The sequence below is a fragment of the Triturus cristatus genome, chromosome 10, assembly GCF_964204655.1.
Source record: "Triturus cristatus chromosome 10, aTriCri1.1, whole genome shotgun sequence".
In the NCBI taxonomy this organism is placed as follows: domain Eukaryota; kingdom Metazoa; phylum Chordata; class Amphibia; order Caudata; family Salamandridae; genus Triturus; species Triturus cristatus.
Window position 1 is genome coordinate 652,008,587 of NC_140593.1, and position 21,266 is coordinate 652,029,852.

The window sequence follows — 21,266 nt, forward strand, 5'->3', positions numbered from 1 at the left end:
GTTCTTTTTGAACGAAGTATTAAGGGACTTTCTGGACATCTATGTAGTGGTATACATAGATGACATCTTAATCTTTTCGTCCTCGGAAGAAGAACACGTGGACCATGTGACATCGGTGTTGCAGGCCTTAGAGAGACACCACCTGTTCTGTAAACTCACCAAATGTGAATTCCATGTCACCACGGTGGAGTTCCTTGGTGTCCTGCTTACCCCCGACGGGCAGGTCATGTCTGACCGTAAGGTCCAGGCGGTGACTCGGTGGCCCCAGCCGAAATCAGTGAAGGAGGTCCAAAGCTTTCTCGGCTTCTCAAACTTTTATCGGCGATTCATCCACCACTTCTCACAAATGGTGACACCTCTCACCAAATTAACACGAAAAGGAATACCCTTCCTCTGGTCGCCTGAGGCCCAAACAGCATTTGAACAGCTCAAGAATGCCTTCACCACCGCTCCCATCTTGCGCCACGCACAACCGGATCTTCCGTTTATAGTGGAAGCCGACGCATCAGATGAAGCAGTGGGAGCCATTCTTTCCCAACGCCACCCTGACACGGGCCAACTCCACCCGGTGGCCTTTATGTCCAGGAAGTTGAATCCAGCGGAACGTAACTATACCGTCTCCGAGAAGGAGCTACTGGCCATCAAAGAAGCGTTCGTGGAATGGCGTCATTGGCTACAGGGGGCCCGCCATCAGGTAACGGTGTTCACGGACCACCGCAACCTCCAGTTCCTGCGGTCGGCCCGACACCTCTCTCCCCGGCTGAAGCGATGGGTGCTCTTTTTTGCGGAATACCACTTCTTGGTCACATACCGGCCAGGAACGCAAAACAAGAAAGCCGATGCCCTCTCAAGACAAACCCTCCCACACTTCCCGTGTGAGGCACCTGACCAGCCCATCCTCTCACCAGAAAAAGTTATCGGTAGCATGCACACCGAATCGTTCCTGCAAGGGGTGAAGCGAGGAATACGAACAGGTTCACCCATAGGAACTTGGTCCTCATGGTTAAAAAGGCACAGAGAAAGGCGCATACAACAAGGCCTCCCGGTAAACGGATCCCGGATACTGGTACCTACCCACAAACTCCGTAAACTCGTCTTTACCTGGTGTCACGACCTCCCTTGTGCAGGGCATACGGGAGGCGCCAAGACCCTGGAGAAAGTGATGCGGCAGTTCTGGTGGCCCTCTGTTCGACCCGACGTATTGCGGTGGGTGAAAGAATGTGCCATCTGCACCCAAATGAAAAGCGACCATCAAAAGACCCAAGGCCTCCTAATGCCACTACCCACGCCTCGGAACCCCTGGGAACGCATTTCCATAGACTTTGTGGTGGGGCTACCGAAAGATCAAGGGTGCACAGCGATAGTCGTGGTCATCGACTATCTCACCAAGATGGGACATTTTATAGCCTGCAAACAGGTGCCCACAGCGGGCGCATTGGCAAAACTCCTCTTGCAACACGTGGTGAGACTTCACGGACTACCGACGAGAATTGTGTCCGACAGAGGGGCACAGTTCACTGCAAGGTTTTGGAAGGTGTGGTGTGAAGCACTGGGCATACACTCCTCCCTCTCTACGAGCTTCCACCCGCAGACAGACGGGCGGGCAAACGGAGAGGCTAAATCAGACACTCAAACAGTACCTGCGGTGCTACGCAGACCAAGCTGCGGGCACCTGGGTGGACTTGCTATGGGTGGCTGAGGTGGCATACAACAACTCTCAACACTCCTCCACCCGGCAGTCTCCGTTCTTTCTCGCCACGGGGTTCCATCCACGCTTCGTCCCCTTCCTCCTCCCTCAACAAAACATCAGCCTTCCCGATCTCAAGAGCCGGCTTCAAGCCATCCACTCTTCCCTGAAACAGGCCCGTGCACACCTTCGGCTTGCCAAAGCCAGATACAAAGCGCAGGCTGACAAACATCGCCGGCCCCCGCCGGTGTACCGCAAGGGAGACAGGGTGTGGCTGTCCACGAGGAACCTCCGTTTTCGGAAGCCCAGTGTTTTCAACCCCAAGTTCATAGGGCCCTACCCAGTGGTCAAACACATCAACCCCGTAGCTGTGCAATTGCGTCTTCCACCGCACATGCACATCCATCCTGTTTTCCACGTCTCTCTCCTCAAACCCTCGCACTGTCCGGTACGGAGGGCTCCTGCTCCGGTGTGGATCAACCAAGACCGGGAGTATGTGGTTCGCCGCGTGCTGGATTCCAAACTAGTGAGGGGAAAGTTGTGGTACCTCTTGTCCTGGAAGGGGTACGGCCCGGAGGAGGACTCCTGGGAACCCGCATCTGCGGTGCACGCCCGCCGTCTGGTGGCAGACTTTCACCGTCGCTGTCCGGCCAAGCCCGAGGGCACCGGTGGCGGCGGGTGAAGGGGGGTGTGCTGTCATGCTCCGAGATCGCCGGCATCGCCACGAAGAACCCGGAAGAACTACACGTCCCAGAGGCGCCGCGGCCGCCCGATCACGTGACCTCCCATCAGCGATTAAAAGACCACAGCCACCCCGGGGGCGTTGCCTATGATTCTTGCAATCTTCTCAACAGCTCTCAGACTGCCAGCTTCGCGGTTTCCAGCCCGCCAGCCTCTGCAGCTCCTCGGAACTTCCAGCGGCCCTCCGAGCCTTCGAGTCTCCGCCCTCCTGTACCGGTGAGGTAGCCGACGCCGTCGCAGCGAGGTGAGTGACTCTGTGCTCTCCGCTCCCCTAGCTACGCCGCAAGACTTGACCCCCGGCCCGTCGACAACTCAACGGTCATCTCCACTTCCTGACACTCCCTCTCAGCCCTCGGATTGCCGGGCGTGCAACACCTCGGAGTGCGCTCCTCTGCTCACGGAGGAGCCGTGAGCATCGAGTAGAAGCGCGGACATCTCCGAAGGGATTTCCCGCAACCACTCTACAGCTTGCTGCTCGTTTCTCCCCAGACATTCGGGAGGGAATCGAGCGGAACGCTCCACCTCACTCCGCGAAGAAAGGGGAGAGAACCTTTCCTGACTGGCACTCCTCCGCTCACGGATTTCCGAGCGTGGAAGTGGTAGCGCCACCCCGAACCTTGCTTCCTCGAGTCGTGGTGACCCTCAAGTCCTCCACATTCAGAGCGAAGAACCTCTGCTTCATAGAGTCTGGCGTACCAGGTACCAGGGTCTTTCCACTCCAAGAGAGTTATAGGGAGGGGTACAGGTGTCCTAGCTCCTCTTCTCACCCTGTGCTTCTTTTCTTCCAGGTCTCTCTCTTCCGGCGGTTCCCATCCCGTTTTCCCTCGCTCACCCGTCTCCCTAGTCCGCGTGTATACTACATTCTCCGGGCTGGGGACGGATGGGAGGGGGACCCACACACAGCATCAGTGCCATCCCGAGGAGAAGATCATAGATCGACGTGACAAGAGGAAAAGACAGTTTGGGATGTTGAAATGGAAAAACATTTGAAGGGAGAAGCTAGTCCAACTATGGCTTTAGATTGGCCTCAGAAAGGGAAATTGTGTATTAAAAGGAATCAAACTGCATATGATAATTACTTTGTAGGTAATAGTGAGTGCCATGATACATATTGAATCATAGGTGGATGGGGCTTTAAAGGAGGAAATGATCCAGTTTTTCCTGGGTTATATTTTATCTGCGGGAACAAGGCATATTATCGTTTGCCAGACCATTGGTATGGCACATGTTATGAAGGTCTGATCTTTCCAAAGATATTCCACATGGGAAGAGGAGAAGATGGTGTACATAAGTTAGGTAGTCTATTAGCTCGTAGAAAGAGAGAATCTTGGTCAGAAATTGTAGGAGACATCTTTGGAGCATTGATACCAGCAGTGGGAATATCCCTGAATGCACACAAAATTAGAAAATTATCAACAGTAGTGTATTGCTTGTCAACAAGCACCGCTGGAGAATTTTTATTGGTAAATACTGAAATGGTTGCCATGCGTGCTATGGTAATGCAAAATCAACTTGCCCTTGATATATTATTGGCAAAAGAGGGTGGAGTCTGTGGAATGCTGAAAGTTCAACATTGTTGTACTTACATTCTTGACGAAAGTAAAAGTCTGAAAATCTACATTAAAAATATAACTGAATTGCATGAGGAAATTACACCACTGGAGGTTGAAAGTGTTTGGGAAAAGATTGGGAAGAAACTTTCTTCTATTAAGGATTTCTTATTAAACTTAGGTGGTACCTTTATAGGTAGGATCTTATTTCCATTAACCTGTGTTATTTTTATAGTATTAATTCTAAGATTAGGATGTCTGTGTCATAAAAGAAAGAAAATGCAGAAAAAGTTAAAAAGAGAAAATTTGAAAAGAAGGCAAAATAAGAGACAAGAGAGGGAATTTATAGAAGTAGAATTAGAAGAGATGAAGGAAAGCATTTATAAAACAGCTAGAAGAGAAGAAATTGGGGAAACAGAGATGTAAATTAACTGAAAGGAATTTATTTCACTTTCGTGACAAATTGAAACAAAATCACCAAAGGGGGGATTGATGGAGCGGGTAGTACAAAATGTTGTATACCCCCCTATTCTGCATGAGATCACTAATTGAATAATCTATTAACTATAATATTTTAAATGAGTTTGCATGTTCTATTAATTAACATTATTAATATACAAAATATACATGGGATTTGCATTTTGCATGGCTAAATAACCTTTATGTCTAAAATCTGTACGCATACTAACAGTAGTATATGTAATAAATAGAATATTCCAAGGTATATGTTGCTTTTGTGATGTCTCTGTAATGTTGCCCGAGAAGACAACGTAAAGGGTGAATATAAACGCTTTAAATGTTGCTATACGCTAGATAAATACAAGCACATAGAGGGATTAGTAAGGGGTTAACATTAGATTTATTATTTCTATGCATTAATTACTCTTTTGTGTTTGTTTTGCTAAAGTTGGTGTTTGGGCCTAAATAAAAATGGCCGCGGACGCGACATGACGATGTGGCCACTGTCCCACGAGGCGCGAAATGAACAGCGCATGTGCAACAAAGATGACTGTAGCCTCTGCATGACCTGTAACCCACTGTACTAAGGCAAGGCCACGGTGGGACAACAACCAAGTGACAAAGCAAAGGACGTTTACAAAAGAAACCGGAATGGACTGAACTGTTACCTCACCCCTCAAACTGTGCTAAACCCCACCGGACGATCTCAATCAACCAATCACGACTGTATGGAATTATCAAAATGTAACTTTTACTGTGATTTTGTTATAAAAGTACATGGTAGAATAGAGAGGGACCTTCCTTCCAATCTTCCCACCCTACTAATCGATGACCACGACGACGACGGTGTCGCTACACGAACTCTACCACTTAGGGTGACTGCTGCGTTCCTGAATCCTAAATGGTCCGGATGCTGCCCAAATGTCTGATGACTACGAACTTTTCCTAATTCTATGGGCATTGCCGGATGCTTGCACGTCTCTGGTCTTGGCCGATCTTTGAGACTGTGGCGTGCTGAGCACAGAACTTGAACATTAATCTGCTTTGACGAATGACGATAGACTTAGAGGACTAAAGATAGTCAGAATAGGTAAATATGATGTTCTGCGATTTAATTGTAATTTTTATATAAACTCTCCAAACGTAACTTTAACTTTGCTAAGAAATTTTAGATAAACAGATATTGATTGACAAAGAATGAGTTTGTGATTTATTGAGAAGGGTAAGATCTAAATCTTAAATGTGTTTTAGCTGGTTCTAGATCACCATCAACCAATCCAACTATTTGATCCATTGGCCACATGGGAGGAGTGCCTTGATGTTTAAGATTGAGATCTGTAGGTGGATTGGATATTGATATATATTCTGTAAAATAACCTTTCTTTCACTATAAGATATAAGGTATTTCCCCCCCATATGTTGAGCGCTTGAACCGCTCATCCCTCCAACTGTGTGCAGACTGGTGAATGGTTATTGTGAGTGTCGGTGTTATGGGCCCCACCAATGACTGCATGTGTGAATGAGTTAGTGTGACGTCGGGTCTGTGAAGAAGGGAGGATATTGGTACGGGTTTGCTTTCCCTGTTACCAGGGTTTTTTGCGCTCCATCACCATCTCGGTGGTACCAAGTCCAGACCTCTAGCAGAGCTAGCAAAGAGTCTTTGGGAATATTGTCTGACAAACAAACTATCGCTTAAAGCAGAGTATCTTCCTGGAGATCTCAACTCCATAGCAGATTGGCATTCTCGCTATCTTCGAGATTCCAGCGATTGGAAGCTTCTTCCATCCGTCTTCCGATCTCTTTCTCAAAAGTGGGGCCTTTTTCATGTCGATCTTTTTGCTTCTCACCTCAACGCCCAATTGCCTCATTTCTACAGTTGGCGGCCGGACCCTCTGACACTAGCGACAGATGCTTTTCTCCAGGACTGGTCCCTTCATCTCAATTATGCTTTTCCTCCTTTCCTCATGAACAACAGGGTACTTTCTCAGGTTTGTCATCAATCGACCTCCCTGGTCATAGTAGGTCCCTTCTGGCAATCACAGACTTGGTTCCCGTCTCTTCTAGAGATGACGGTGGACTTTCTGGTTCTTCTCCCTGTTTGCAACGATCTGCTACTCAATCCCTTGGGTCATCCTCACAGTCTCATCCTGGACAATTCCTTAGTTCTGTCAGCATGGAAAGTCTCCAGTCTGTCCCTCCTGACCTCCTCATTTTGCAAGAAGCTTCTCTCTTTATCAGCAAAACCTGGGCCCCAGGTACCTCCAAAGCCTACAAGTCTGCTTGGTCTTTATGGTCAAGCTGGTGTCTGTAAAGCCATATCGATCCCTTTTCAGCTCCTCTAAATTTTGTGGTTAATTTCTTGGCTTCCGAGGCCAGTGCAGGTAAGTCCTATAGAATGGTCAATTTGTATAGATCAGCCATTTCCCTTAATCATTGTCCTATTGATGGCAAGCGTGTCGGAGTTCATCCTCTCATTTGCCGTCTTCTTCGAGAAGCACGATTTTCCAAAAGTCCGTTGGCTAAGTATTCTAATTGATGGGATGTTAATTTGGTTCTTAATTTATTTTCTGATTGGCCAGACAACTCCGCTCTTTCTCTGAAGTTGCTCTCTGCCAAACTTACCATGTTACTTTGTCTTGTTTCCATTAAACGTGTTTCAGATGTTAAAGCTCTGGATCTTTCTGCTCGCCAGTTTTCTCCTACTGGTGTTTTGTTTCAAGTTAATAAATGTACTAAGACAAATTTAAACTCTGTTTTTTATCCTTATTTCCCTTCCCATCCAAAGCTATGTGTAGGTCAATGCCTCAAGATATACGAGCAAAGAACCTCTGATCTCAGAACGTCCTCCCATTCCCAACTTCTCATTTCCTTCTGCAAACCCCTCTTCCTGTTTCCTCTACTACTCTGGCCCATTGGATTAATTGGGTCATGTCCCTTGCGGGCATTGATGTCTCTGTTTTTAGGGCCCATTCCACCAGCGGAGTCATGGCCTCCAATGCTTTGTGGGCAGGCTGTCGCTTGGAGGACATTCTTAGATCTGCAGATTGGTCTAATGATAATGTATTCTGAATGTTTTATTGCAAACTGGTTGCTTCAACTGTTTCCTTGGTTATTGATATGCTTTGAACAAGCATAATAGTAGCCTTGCAATAAAACGTAGATTTTCCTAGTAGAGAATATGATGGAAAGTCTAAATTTTATTAAAGACACGGAGGCGAGTATTATCTTGCCTCAACACTTCTAATCTCTGTTTTCTCCCTCCCTACAGCGGCTCCAGCGTTGCCTCCCGCATCTTCGGGATGGGATTCATAATCTGCAAGAGTGTCCTTCACCTCTTCGTGACGCCTCTTCCTCCTGTTTGACTTCCTTCACTGTGATTCCTGCTGTTCGAGTGACCTGGTTGGATTTTGGTCAAGAGATTTGTTCCTGGACTCTGGCCTTTTGTATTGTGTTATCTATTGTTCCACTATTTATTGACTATATATCTATCTGAGCTACTCGCCAGCAAAAAGAGGACTGTTCGCAGTTAGTTATGACGATATACCTGTTACTACGACCTGATTGGTTATGATGTTCTGTTTTTGTGTGTTCCCATTGGCCAGCGGTTTGCTCGGCCCTCTGAGAACTGTAGTTTTAGTACTTATCTTGGCTGCTATTGGAATAAAGGCAAGATAAGAAAGCATAATACTCGCCTCTGTGTCTTTAATAAAATTAAGAATTTCCGTCATAATCTACTAGGAAAATTGAAGTTTCTGGACGTTCTGCTCACTTAACTAATAAAAGTTGGAAAAATAAAAGTAACGTCATTAAGCTTAAACCTGGTCAAAAAGAACTTATCAGTGAATCTAAAAGTTATGTTTCAGATGGAAAAAATGGGTATTTATGGCATGATTTGTAATCTGTTGAAAACATCAATAGAGAATCTTATTTCGTTCCTAACCAGGAAAATACAGTACCATCTTTGTTTACCAGAAATGTTGACAAATAAAATATTTACCCTGATGACACTGATTATAGTGATGAGTTTAAGGATGTTTCTGAATCCCAAGTTGACAGAACCAGAGTTATAAATTCAACTATATCTGAAGCAGGAAGTTCAAATGTTATATCTGACAATCATATGTCTTATGGTAGTAGTGCATCTTCACAAAATATGTTTTGTGGTACATCCACTCAATCTGGTATGGTTTCTCGTTTTCCTAATAAGTACAAAGAATATGTTATGTTGCGGTATCTTTGATAAAAGGGAGATGTTGTATATGTTCTCTAGATAAAAAGCAATAAAGTTGATTGTACTTTATAGTTTGCTTTCAGCTCACTCTGCATTAACTTGCTTACTGCATTAAGATGTCATATAGAAAATTGACCATGTATATAAATTATGTCATGGAATGTTGAGGCATTCTTAGGCCAGTTGCCTTGCTTGTCAGCCACGCTTGTTCCTGGCTGACTGTGGGCCTCCTTTATCAATAAATCTTTAGTGATTTCATCACCGCTGTTCGGACCCTATTATTCTTTGTTACTACATATATCATGGCTAATGTATAACTTGCTTCATTGTAATTCTAGAGCGTTTGTAACTATATTTGGTAACGATTGGTAATTTTTGAACTCTCTGTAACTATCCATGTAAGGAAATGGCTCTTCTGTAAAGCGCTTTCGCAACATCGGGTATTGCTCGCGCTATTTACAAATATAAAATAAAGAATTAACAAATAAACATGTCGCCTTAGAATATCAGTCTGTGCTATCACTCTTAATGTTAGCACTCTAGCTCTCTGTTAGTCCCATGCGTGTCCTTTCTCTATTTCCTTGTACTTTGCTGTCATCTGTATTTGGCTTATTTTCATTTCGATTTCGTCGCTGTTCTGTTTGGCGGACGTGAGGAGGCGTGGCTTCCGGATCCCGAGATGCTACGCGCGGCTAGTCTCACGCAGACCAAGGATCGGTAAAATGGCTGCTACGGTAGCGGGACTAAGTCTGCGACAAGGCGATTTGGTATGGTGAGTACGGCTATCTAGTGCAATGAAGTACATCCGGGGGAGGACGGACTCCGCGGGAGAGTGAGGGATGCTAGCTGTTCTTCTGCATAGTATGTTATGGTCCCTGAGAAGGGAGCAGGCCACGGAGGATCCCAGTGGAGAGTGGTGTAAGCATGCAGTATCACTGACCGAGGATGCCAGGGACTCCTGTAATATGCGTAGAGTTGAAAGGAGTACGCCACAGGAAAACCTGATCCCTGGAGGAGGCACTGTCTAGTAAACATTATTGGAGACCGTACCAATACTTGGAGACAATAAACTCGAATCATGGGAGGAATCCAACAGAGCATCCCTAGAAGTGTGGGAGCAGGCGATAGGATCCTTAACGATTGGAAGAGAATCACAAATGGTCTTTGTAGGAGGCTAGAGCAGATCGAAGAATGCCCTTGGATGAGAATAGGTTCGGGCTTAAGAGAGTTCCTGGAGGGGGCAGCGGGATGTTTAGGCTACGGAGTATTGCATGAGTACCACGAAGGATGCAGTTTAACTCGTGGGGGTGGGGCGGGGGGGGGGGGGTAGGGGGGTGAGGTGAGGTTTTAAAAAAAAAACTATAAGATCGCCGAAGGTTGGGCAGTGTGGTATGTTGATGTCACATCTGCACTACTATGGTTACGGCATACCACTAGGGGGGGGGGGGGGTCGAATCGTAGTAGGCTATATTGGTTTACACAGGTAAAGGGGCACCGGTCATTGCTGCTTTCTTACGTAAGGGGAAATAAGGTTGACTATACACAAGGAGGCGGTAGTTTAACCTGTGGAGAATCTTCGTAACAGGACATGAGGGGTTCTTTTTAGGAATTGGTACTAGCCAGTAGGATGTTGCGGATCTAGGTCAGGTCTTCCATGGATGAGCGAAAAGTGAACAGGCAACGTTAGGTTAATTGATTTTTGGGTGCGGGACAAACCGGAGATGATCCACAATGGCCACGGGGGCCACAGAGAATAGGATTAGTAGGTCAAGGCCTCCAACAATCCCCACAGGAGACGGTGAAATACCACTGATGCTCTCTAGAGGAGTTAGACCAGGGGTGTGGAATTGCTATGTCCCGAGTCCCAGTACATATTGTTTGGGGTCAAGGATAACACGTTTTCATGTTTATATTATCTTTGTGACAAGTAGGCTCAACCCCCTGCAGCACAAACGCTGGCAGTTTGCAGTTCCACATTATGGATCAGGGAAGGGCATTTTCTGCACTTAGAGTAATATTTGTGTTCATATGTTAATGCTGTTCGAACTTGTATTCCTGGTTCATTAATGCAAAGCCTTTATTATTAGGGAACATTAGTGTGAACGCACTAAGGAAATGTAAGGCTCGTACTGCAATGTTGAGAGTGGTTCCAGTAGATTAGTGCGTACACATGTTTGGAAAGTTTAACAATTTAAGAGTACGTATAATGCTTGAAAGCAAGATTGATGAGTCTTTACTTGCAAAATAAATGTTCACAATAAAATAAACTAGGAAAAAAAACGTTTTTGCTAAACTACTGTGAATTTTTAACTACCTTTTCTTTGAAGCATCATCTAGTAAAGTGTGTTAATTTAACCCTAGTAATCCCCCAAAAATATTCATAATGGAAAATCAGTGCAACTCGTTTAAACAAGATTATGGGAAACAAGAAAATAAACAATCAATGGCAAAGCTAATAGGTCTGACACTGGTGAACAGCCTTTTGTTTTTGTCAATTCACGTTATGTTTTGCTTTGCCCTGGTTTTTGTTAAACTTTATTGTCGTGGGAGCTGGCAGGCCCTCATCATTATAACAAACTTAGGCAAAGAGTAATATTTTTTGGTCTCAGAAAGCACACATTGCCACGGTAGTTCCCGCACTGAACAAAACTACTTTCTGTGCCAATATGCTCCTTGTGAAAGCGTAGAGTGCTGTCACCCACAGTGAAGCCAGGCTATAAATGGAGCGAGCTATCGAAATAAAAGGTCTTGGTTAACTCAAGACCTAATTAGGGGCCCAATACCTAAATAAAGTAACAAAAGTGCACCCATAATTAATGTCTTTGCATTAGAGCAGATTTGCAGCTTTCTTGAATTCATCATAATGTACAAAAGTAGGCCAGAAAAAAGTACTTCTAAAAAATATTTGTGAACTGCATTCTAGCACGTGCAAATATGCATGTATAGATTTGCTCGTGAAAATCTGTTGGGCGTTTACAACCCTGGAAGACTATTTATTTCTGCTCTTGTCAGGAGTAAATTTCCAGCCTTTCTCAGTATTGGAAAAGATTAGAGAAGAGCTGGTGAAAACCCCTAAACCATGCAAATCAGTAGGGTTGAACAGACTCAAAAGCACATTCCAACCCTGGAATTATTGCTTAACGCTATCTCCAGTCCCAGTATGTAGATCTGTGGAAAGATGGCAAAATAAGTGAATTGCTAGAATTCCAACATTACTCTAGTATGAGCCTTGTATAACCAGAGAGGCTATTATCAGAGCTTTTATATAATAATTTATCGCGGTATTACTTGGCAACAAGGGGGAAAGTGGATTTGATATTACAGGAAAGTAGATTTATGAAGCAACCTGTCCTATGGGCAAGTAGATACCTTAATATTTCAAATCAAATGGGGATAGGATGCCGCCTGAAGATGGGGCCCTGTGGATCTCTAGAGGAAGTTGACAGATTCCTTCAAATAGGAAAATTAAGATCATAAAGTATCTTGTTAGTGAGAGGGTGGTGTTACCATCCTTGTAAGTTATGTTGACACTTTATGCTATGACACAAGCAGGGGTAGCTGTATTTTTCACCCCCCCCCCGTGGATTCCATTTTGGAGAGCATGGCGAGTTCTGTGTATAATGGGCAGTGTGGCCTTTTTAGATGGTATTGTCCTTGGAGCTTCCCTAAAATAATAGCATGAAGCTTCTTTCTTTTTTTTTTTAATAGGTTACTACAGTTCCAGTGTCTTGTTTCTAGAAGTGTGGCATGCTGAATAGTGCAGTCTTTTGATGTCAAGTGGTTTCAGCACTTTTGTGTGTTAGTATTTTTTGGGAATAGAATGCATCCTGAAAGTATGTGATGCAAGCCTTGTAAGATGGTGGATGCTCTTACAATAAGAGCAGTGTTTTTTGCCCTATGTGAATGGCAACATAAAGATGCAATGCTTTGACTAATTCTTCTGTGATGTGTATCGCCAGTTTTTGTGCGCAGAAGTTCTACTTTTTTTGTCTTTGGGATTTCATATTTCATCGAGTTTGCAATTCTTTTTAGCTGGTGCAGATAAAATGGTATTCAGCGATCATGTGCACTTGTATATGGTTTCATTGATAACTTTTTAAACATACTCTACAGGCGGATGCTGTCCAAGACCTTTCCCATAGTAGATACAGCTAGCAGTACCAAACCTTCGGGTTTTGTATTGGCGCATGTCCCTTCACACCTTGGTCATGATATGATTCCTGGGAGTTGGAGTTAATAAACTTGAAATTATTATTAAGCCTAATCAAAATTAACTATTGAAAGGGGACTCTCCTTCCATTGGGGAAGAAAAGTTCTTCCATTCTGTGAAATAAACACTGATGAGCTAAAAGCTGTAGGCTGATAATTGTCTCATAGATACCTACAATAGTCCGCATCCCTTTTGTCTTGCAAAGCGGTGCATTGGAGGATGTCTACTCATGTTTGTTAAAATACCACACTCTGTTAACCATGGTATTTATCGGTTTTACCTTGGAAAGAAATAGACAGGCATAGTGTTGAAAAGTGAATGTTATAATTTTTCCGTATTTTGTAGGACCCTATTAGAGAAATTGCCAGATTTGTCATCAAATAGATAAAGGTACTTTTCAATATATATCCTGAGGGATGACTCCACTCCTATTCTTGAGTCAACATTCAATGATAGTTGTAGGGTTTCTGTAAGCCCATCTTTGTTACTTCTAATGTACAGCATACCCAAATAATGCAGCTGGTTTTTTAATGAAGGTTTCTGACATATATAGTGACAGTAACAAAGGGAGTCCTTGCTTTACGACTTTGGGGTGAAGCTTTGTTCCTAGACAATATGTAAACAGGGCTTTGAAAGTATGGGGCAGCTATCTGATGCGTACCCTCCCTGATGTATTTAGGTCACCTTGCAAGATGTTGATAATTCTTCCTAATTGCAAAATGCAGAGACACCAGTGATTCATAAAGAATAAATGTATCCCAAGAACTGCAGTACAACATCCTTAATTAGTTTGATGCAAAGTTCCATTGCCTTCTGTCATACTTCTGATTGCTGGTGTAGCATTATGAGGAAGGAAGAATTGATACTTGATATAGCATCCATGCTGAGAACAGTTCTGTTGATCTGACAATAATTGTTTACCATGCCTCATCAAGAACATCCCTCATCCTGAATGAAAGCTTATTTTTAGTCATTAAAGAGGACTGCTTTCTCTGTGGTGAATTGTCTGTATTCATTGACTGATAGAAAATCTTTCTTTGAAGATAATACAGCGAGTAGATAGGTTAGTAAATGTGTGGTTGTAAATGAATTACGAGTTTGTTTTTTATGTGCCATTGCTCCTGTTAGTTGTCCTGGACTTCGTAGGAGTCTGGAAGGACCTGGAAAAGACGATTATGACTTCTCCAAATTATAGTTTAAAAAGCAACTACTCTTGCGGATGATTGCAAAATCTCCAAATCCCTTGTCCAGATTGACTCATTGGTTTGGCGATTTCTGTACTACAGTGCATTAAATAGATGTTAGTGGGAGGTAATCTAGGTATGCTACTAAGGAAATGCTAAAAAGGCAGTTGTTCTAAAGAGAGGCTAGAAATTCAACAAAGTTTGTTCAATTGGCTTGGCGCTGGATTTTCTTGTAAATTGAATATTCTTTCTTATTTTAAATACTGGCTGCACATCAATTAGCATTACTGAGATGGGGGCATTCCTTCTGAATGCCTGCTGTATTACAACTTTTCCCAGCACTGCTGCATTTAATTATTAAACTAACAGTTGACTCTAAATATAAAGATGGTTATGAATTTGATTCTTGTAGTCTTCAAGATACAACGAAGACATTCTCAACCAGTCTTCAAGATACAACGAAGACATTCTCAACCAGTCTTCAAGATACAACGAAGACATTCTCAACCAATCAGATACTTAATTGGCACAGAAAATCTATTAGAGACAAGAGATTGTGTACACAATCCTAGTGTTAGCGAAACAGAAATCCTATTTCTTTCCCCCACTGTAGATAAAAATAGAAAAATGTGTGTTTCATGAAGTCAAACCCATAATCTCTTTGAGCATATTTCTCCTAATTCAAGCGTGCTAGGTGTTTGCATTTCAGATCATAATCCTTAGCCTCAGTGCATTCTCTACAAGTCTTCAGACAATGTCACTCTTTCAATGTTCAGTGGCCTTGTCGGTTACAAATAGAAAAGGATGTTAGTACATCACTTCCTTTTGTAAACAACCTGTGTGAGCTACTGAAGGCCAAGCCACTCGCATAGTGCTACCTGACAATCCCACGCCCAGCATAATTGACTTTAAGCTTAAAGCCGACAGAGCCGGTGGCGCACGTGTGGAATGGCCATCTTCGTGTGAGACGCCCGGTGCTGAAATCCTAAAACAGATCCTGCCCATATGCTAGTAACCGCCAGCAAATGGCGGATTTGAGGTGCCCATACACTGGAGTCGATGCAGTGACAGTTTGAGGCGAGTTGGTGCCAGACTGCGACTGGAAGCGGCGGTGACAGATCTTGCCGCTGTGCAGCCCGAAGCAGCTCGGAGCTGGAACCCGGCACGTCCAGATAACGCAGGGCTGTGGCATCCACGTGGTGCACAGGCCTCTGTTTCTTCCCGGGTGAGTGCCTCCGCATCACAGCGCGGCAAGACAACCCGCACCGACCGCTACTGCTGACGGAGGCGGAGGATATTGACGCCCGTAAACCAGTGGCATGGTGCGTAGCGAGTGCTGATCGGATGGCAGGTCGGCCATCAGCGAGTAAGCCTCTGACACAGTGCTGCGTTGTCCGCGAAGGCCCAAGTAAACAGCGTGCGCTTTCAACTAATTGTGTCTGCCCGATGCCGAAATACCGAAGCGAACCCTGCCCATATGATTGTACATGCAAGCAAACGGCGGACTTGCGGCGCCCATACACTAGAGGCGACGCCGTGAGAGGGTGGGTGCGTTGGCGCCGGACTGCGACTGGGGGCGGCGGTGACAACTCTTGCTGCTTGAAGGAAGGACAGTGCAGCTCGGAGCCGGTGCGCGGCAAGGACCAGATAGCGCAAAACCGCTGCCTCCATGTGGCGCGTGGGCCTCTGCTGCTTCCCGGGTGAGTGCCTCAACATTGCAGAGCTTGAAGACATATTGCATCGGCCACTACAGTAGACTGAGGCGGAGGATAGTGACGCCCATAACTCAGCGGCAGGGTGCACGGCGAGTGCCAACTGGGGAGCAGACTGGCCATCAACGTGTAAACCTCCAACATAGCGCTGCGCTGTCTGCAGAGGCCCTGAGTCAATAACGTGCGCTCTCAACAGACTGTAACTCCTGCCTTGCAGTAACACAGCCGACCATACTACTGAATGCGCTACATAATACACAATATATGCCAGCTTCACGGGGAGTTTGGAGCCAGAGTATTACCGGCGTGCAGGTTTTGCTCTGCACAGTGGCGCAGCGCCTGGGATCTTGCGCCCTGCAACAGGGGCTGCCACTTCGGCGCCTGCATTAGTGGCTGGAGGCGGTGCCCGGGGGGGGGGGGGGGCAAGGTGCCGCATGGACGCAGTAGGGGTGGCCACACTCCCCAGCGGTCACTGATCCTTGCACAGTACCGACACTCCGCAATACAGGGAGGCAACCAGTACGCATTCTACCGCGCGCTGGGTGACGCTTTACCTCTCATCATACCCGGGCCTAGTGGCGCGGATTACCAGAATGGGTAAGCCAGATGCAAAGCAGCCACGGCTCCACTTCGAACCCAAAAAAAAAGCACTCGAGTACATCCGGCGGGCGAAGAAACTCACGAATTCCCTGCCGTCCCAGAGGATGACATGAAAGCTATCTTGCTGGAGGTCAGACAAGGCATTGCAGCTTTTGGCTATCCTGAAGACGCGCATGGATACCATAGTTCGCAAAATTGATGGCCATGAGGAAAGAATAAAGGAGACTGAGCGCCGTATATCGGATGCAGAAGATGCAAATACACATATACAAAGCACAGTAACCCAAATGGACAAGCTATTCAAACCAATCGCTGCCAAATACGAAGACATCGAAGCGAGGAGTCGCAGGAATCACACAGGGTCCTAGGCATACCAAAAAGTACCAATACGGGCAAAATGGAGATGTATATAGAGAAGCTAGTGCTGGCAGTGGTAGGGGCGAAGGCACTTTCTCCTCACTTTATAGTGGAGAGGGCATACCGCGGGAGAAGAAACAACTGCACTATGAAGGGGTACCATTCACCATCTATCCGGACTTCACCGCAACTGTGCAGGAAGACCGGCGTAAATTCCTCCCGGTGAAGCAGAAGCTGAGGCAAGCTCAAATAGACTACGCACTGCTATACCCCGCTCGCCTTCGCATCACCTACCAAGGTAAACAAACCTTCTGCTCAAAACCTCAGCAGGCCGAAGACTTTCTGAAGCAACTAAAACATCACAACAAGGCTTCGCACTCCCCTGATGACTTGTCGAGACTGAATTCCTCTGATCTCGATTGACACGATCCACCGACCGGGCCGCCATGCTTGCGCCGGAGATGGGTGAACTCGCCTGCTGTGACTCATGGGACACGTCTGGAACTTGCTGCAGTGTACAGAACATAAGAACTATTAAATCTAGCTATGGCATTAGTACCAAGTGACACTGGACACCGGGCACCCTCATTCCCAAGCAGGGGTTGACCGTACCACTCCACATCCCAGAGGGAGTGAGGCATACCCGTGCGCCACTTAGATATAATCCCCACTTGGGTGATCCCTCTTCTAAGTTTCTCACCTAACCAGTTGAGCTCAAATTGCTATGGTGGTTTGTACTTGTTGGAACAGGGAGGGGCGAAACTTTCTGGCATGATTAGGATGCTTCAGTGGGAGGGGGAGGGTGAGGGATAGATGTTCAGAGTTTAGCACTGGTTGTACTATATACAGACAAACAGCACTCTGACTATACATTTGCTCTTATTATGGCAAGCAACGCCTTGCGCTGTGCCTGTACTGACAGCGATGGAGAGTATGGCTGAATCATTGTCTGATAATCGCCTGGGGATCTTACCCTGGAATGTACGTGGGTTGGGAGACCCCAGGAAGCCTAGACAGATTATTGCATATCTGGATCGCCACAAAATAAGTATAGCATTCATACAGGAAACACACTTTAACCCGCAACATCTTATCTCGTTTGCTGGCAAATGGGCAGCCCATACACTGTTCTCCTCATACTCCTCCTATGCACGGGGCTCAGCGATACTCCTCAAAAGACGGACACCGTTTACGCCCATGGGGTAGATTATAGATCCGCAGGGGGGATATGTTGTATGGGGATGCCTGGGGGCGGATACTGTCACACTGCTCTGCTGCTATGGCCTGGACATCGATGCACCTGAATTCTTTACCATCCTGTGGGGGAAAATTGCGGCCATAGGCGCCACCCACGTGATCTGGGGAGGGGACTTTAATGTGGCTTTTAACCCAGTATACAACAGGTCTAATACAGCACCACACCATTATACCACAACGCAGGCAGTTATGCAGGGGATCCTAGAAGAGGAAAACCTCATTGGCACCTGGTGCCACATTCACCCCACTGCCAAGGAAGGCATGCATTTTACGGTTAGGGCTTCAACCTGGGTCCGTATTGATTACTGTCTAATTTCGAAAGGCCTGGGCTCATCCATTACTGGAGTGACACACCTCCCTAGAACTTACTCTGACCACTCGCCTGTGCGACTACTGATCACACCTCCAGGTTATGAAACGCCTAGAAGTAATTGGAGATCGCAACCAACTGCACTATTTGATACTGTGTCCATAGTGAACTGTCGGTAGAGATTTAGGAGTTCTTCCAGAGGAATAGGGGGTCTGTGGATTCGGTAGAAATAATATGGGAGGCCTTAAAAGTTACAATCTGGGGGTTTTGCATCTCTAAAAGCTTTGGAGTGCTCAGAGATATTCAAAGCACACTCTGGAAATTGGAGAAGGAACTTAAAATGCTAGAAGTGCGGATGGCTAGGGGGGAAGCGGGACAAGCGCAACTGGAATTTCGAGAGGAATTGTCGGACTATACAGACACTGCGATATGTGAGTCAAAGTTTAAGGAGAAATACTAGAGGGCCCAGAGATGTGGGGAAGGAGAGAGACCAGGGAAGGCCTTAGCGGAAATGATACAGAAACCTTGCTTATCCATTTACATAATAGAAATCGCAGACCCTGGCGGGGAGACACACAGGGACACGGCCGATATACTAACAACATTCACCACACACTGCTCCACACTATATACATTACAACGCAGGGATCACTTCGAACTTGATAGTTTCCTGGGGGACGTGGCACTGGGCTGGCTAGAGGACAACCAACCGGAGTTCCTCTGTGCTCCATTTGAATTGGATGAAATTCGCGAAGCAATAATGCTGCAAAAATCTACCAAGGCTCCGGGCTTGGATGGCATTCCCGCTGAATTTTATAAAAACTATATAGATATACTGGCTCCCACACTGAAGGAGCTGTACGAGGAATCCCTGGAATGCGGCACACTCCCCTATCAATGCGAGAAGCCTTGATCACATCCCTTCTGAAACCAGGCAAAGCCCCCCTCTCCTGCGATTCATACAGACCGCTATCGCTCCTAAATTGCGACACGAAAATTTTAGCTAAGGTCACAGCGAATCGAGTAATCCTCCTGATGGAGAAATTAGTGCTTCCGGGCAGGGTTTGTCCCCAGCCACGCCACCATTCATAATCTCCGCACACTGTTCTCTGTTTTGCAGAACGTGGCACCTGAACTCTCCTTGGCTACTATTTTCTTAGCTGCCACTAAGGCGTTTGATTCAGTTGAGTGGGATTATCTCTTTGGTGTGTTGCTCCGTATGTGTTTCCCACCCCTCTTTGTTTCCTAGATACAGCTGCGCTGCTGTATCACCAGCCCACTGCCAAGGTACTTAAAAATGGCAGCTTATCGTCATCGTTTCCAATCTCCAGGGGCACCAGACAAGGTTGCCCGCTCTCCTCCCTTTTATTTGCCCTCGTGATTGAGCCCTTTGCATGCAAGCTGCGCCAACATCACCAGGAAAGGGCGCTACAATGTCACTTGCACCAAATCTTGATTTTCCTATACGCGGATGATTTGACACTCTTATGTACGAGACCCCCGAACTAATCTTAATCCTTTACTACGTGAATTCATCCTCTTTGGGATACTCTCCGGCGTCCACATTAACTGGGGGAAATAGCAACTATTTCCCCTAACACCGACAGTTACCAAATTCCCTTTAGACTACCCATTCGAATGGTGTGATGCGGACCTGCGATACCTAGGGATCCAGGTCTCCGGAGACAGAGACGAAATGCTCCGACTCAACTATGGAACTGCAATAGAACGCCTCACAAATAACGCATACTTCTGCGTCCACCCGCCGGCATACATGCCACAGGTCGCGGCAGAACACTGGTTATCGGACCCTATCCCGCTAGATGGGATGATACAAGCACCCCCTCGCACTCGTGACACTGCGCCAACCACTATCATGGTAGATGAGTGGCATTACATTATGGGCCTCCTCGACGCGCCGGTACTCTATTCTTCAGCGTTGCCCCTGTCCTATCACCCGCATCTATCTCTACTACAAGAGACAGGCTTTCGTAAACTATGTGACCGCATGCACATCACTAAATGGGGGGGATCTTTTTTGCGATGGTGCTTTTGCACACCAGATCAGTTTTTCCACGGAGCACCACCCACCCCTCTTGACCTCTTTTTATATGTGCGGCTGAGACAGGGCATGCGGTCTATTATTCTGAAATTTCCCCAAGAGCCAGCAAACTTTGAGCCGCTTCACCAATTGTTGGTAACTACAAGCCCGAGACACCTAGTCTCCACCCTGTATCGAAAGGTTCGCACGCAGCGTGCAGAACCCCCTAGCGCTGCACGTGCACACTGGACTGAAGATCTGGGCAATGAAATAACAGACGCACAGTGGAAATTTTGCTGCTCACAAACTGCACACATTTCTGCTAGCTGCAGACTGCGTATAATCCATTATAAGTTTCTCCAACAATCCTACTATACCCCGGGTGAGATGTATCGATTTGGGTTAAGGGACACAGACCATTGTGATAGATGCGGCAGTCCTGGTGCCGGGTTCATACACTTATCCTGGGAATGCCCACGGGTGATGGAATACTGGACGCAAATATTTGAGGCTCTAACTTGTATGACGTCTCTAGCGCTTGTATGACGTCTCTAGCGCTAGAATGCATTCCCTGACCGCATTACTAGGCTACACCGAACAGGTCCCTAAGCCATACCGCCGATACAGCACTATCTCATTGCTGTTAGCAAAGCGCAGAGTGGCCTGTAGATGGGGTAGAAGGCGGGCCCCTAAATTTAAGGACTGGCTGGATGACCTGGTATTTTGTCAAGAACAACTTGCTATACAGGCTGAGACACTTCCCCGCACTTCTAGGCCTAGGGATATCTGGGGTCCCCTTACACAATATCTGTTGGCACACACTGCGGAGCCTTCCTCCGACAAACCTGGCATCGCTGATACTCCCAGCTCTCCCCCTCTCACAGGTTAACCCCAGATGACCTGTGACGAGAAGGATCTCAAGATCAC

At 46.2% G+C, this 21,266-nt stretch overlaps 1 protein-coding gene across 1 annotated transcript in view; it reads left to right on the plus strand.

The window, feature by feature from the left end:
* Positions 1-9,372: 9,372 nt before the first annotated feature.
* The window catches only part of GLYR1 (glyoxylate reductase 1 homolog), a 456,170-nt gene continuing 444,276 nt past the window's right edge, over positions 9,373-21,266 (plus strand). Inside the window, exon 1 of the mRNA XM_085632218.1 lies at positions 9,373-9,440. Within this exon, the coding sequence (XP_085488344.1) occupies positions 9,391-9,440 (50 nt within the window). The 5' untranslated portion in view covers positions 9,373-9,390. The remainder of the gene's footprint in view (positions 9,441-21,266) is intronic.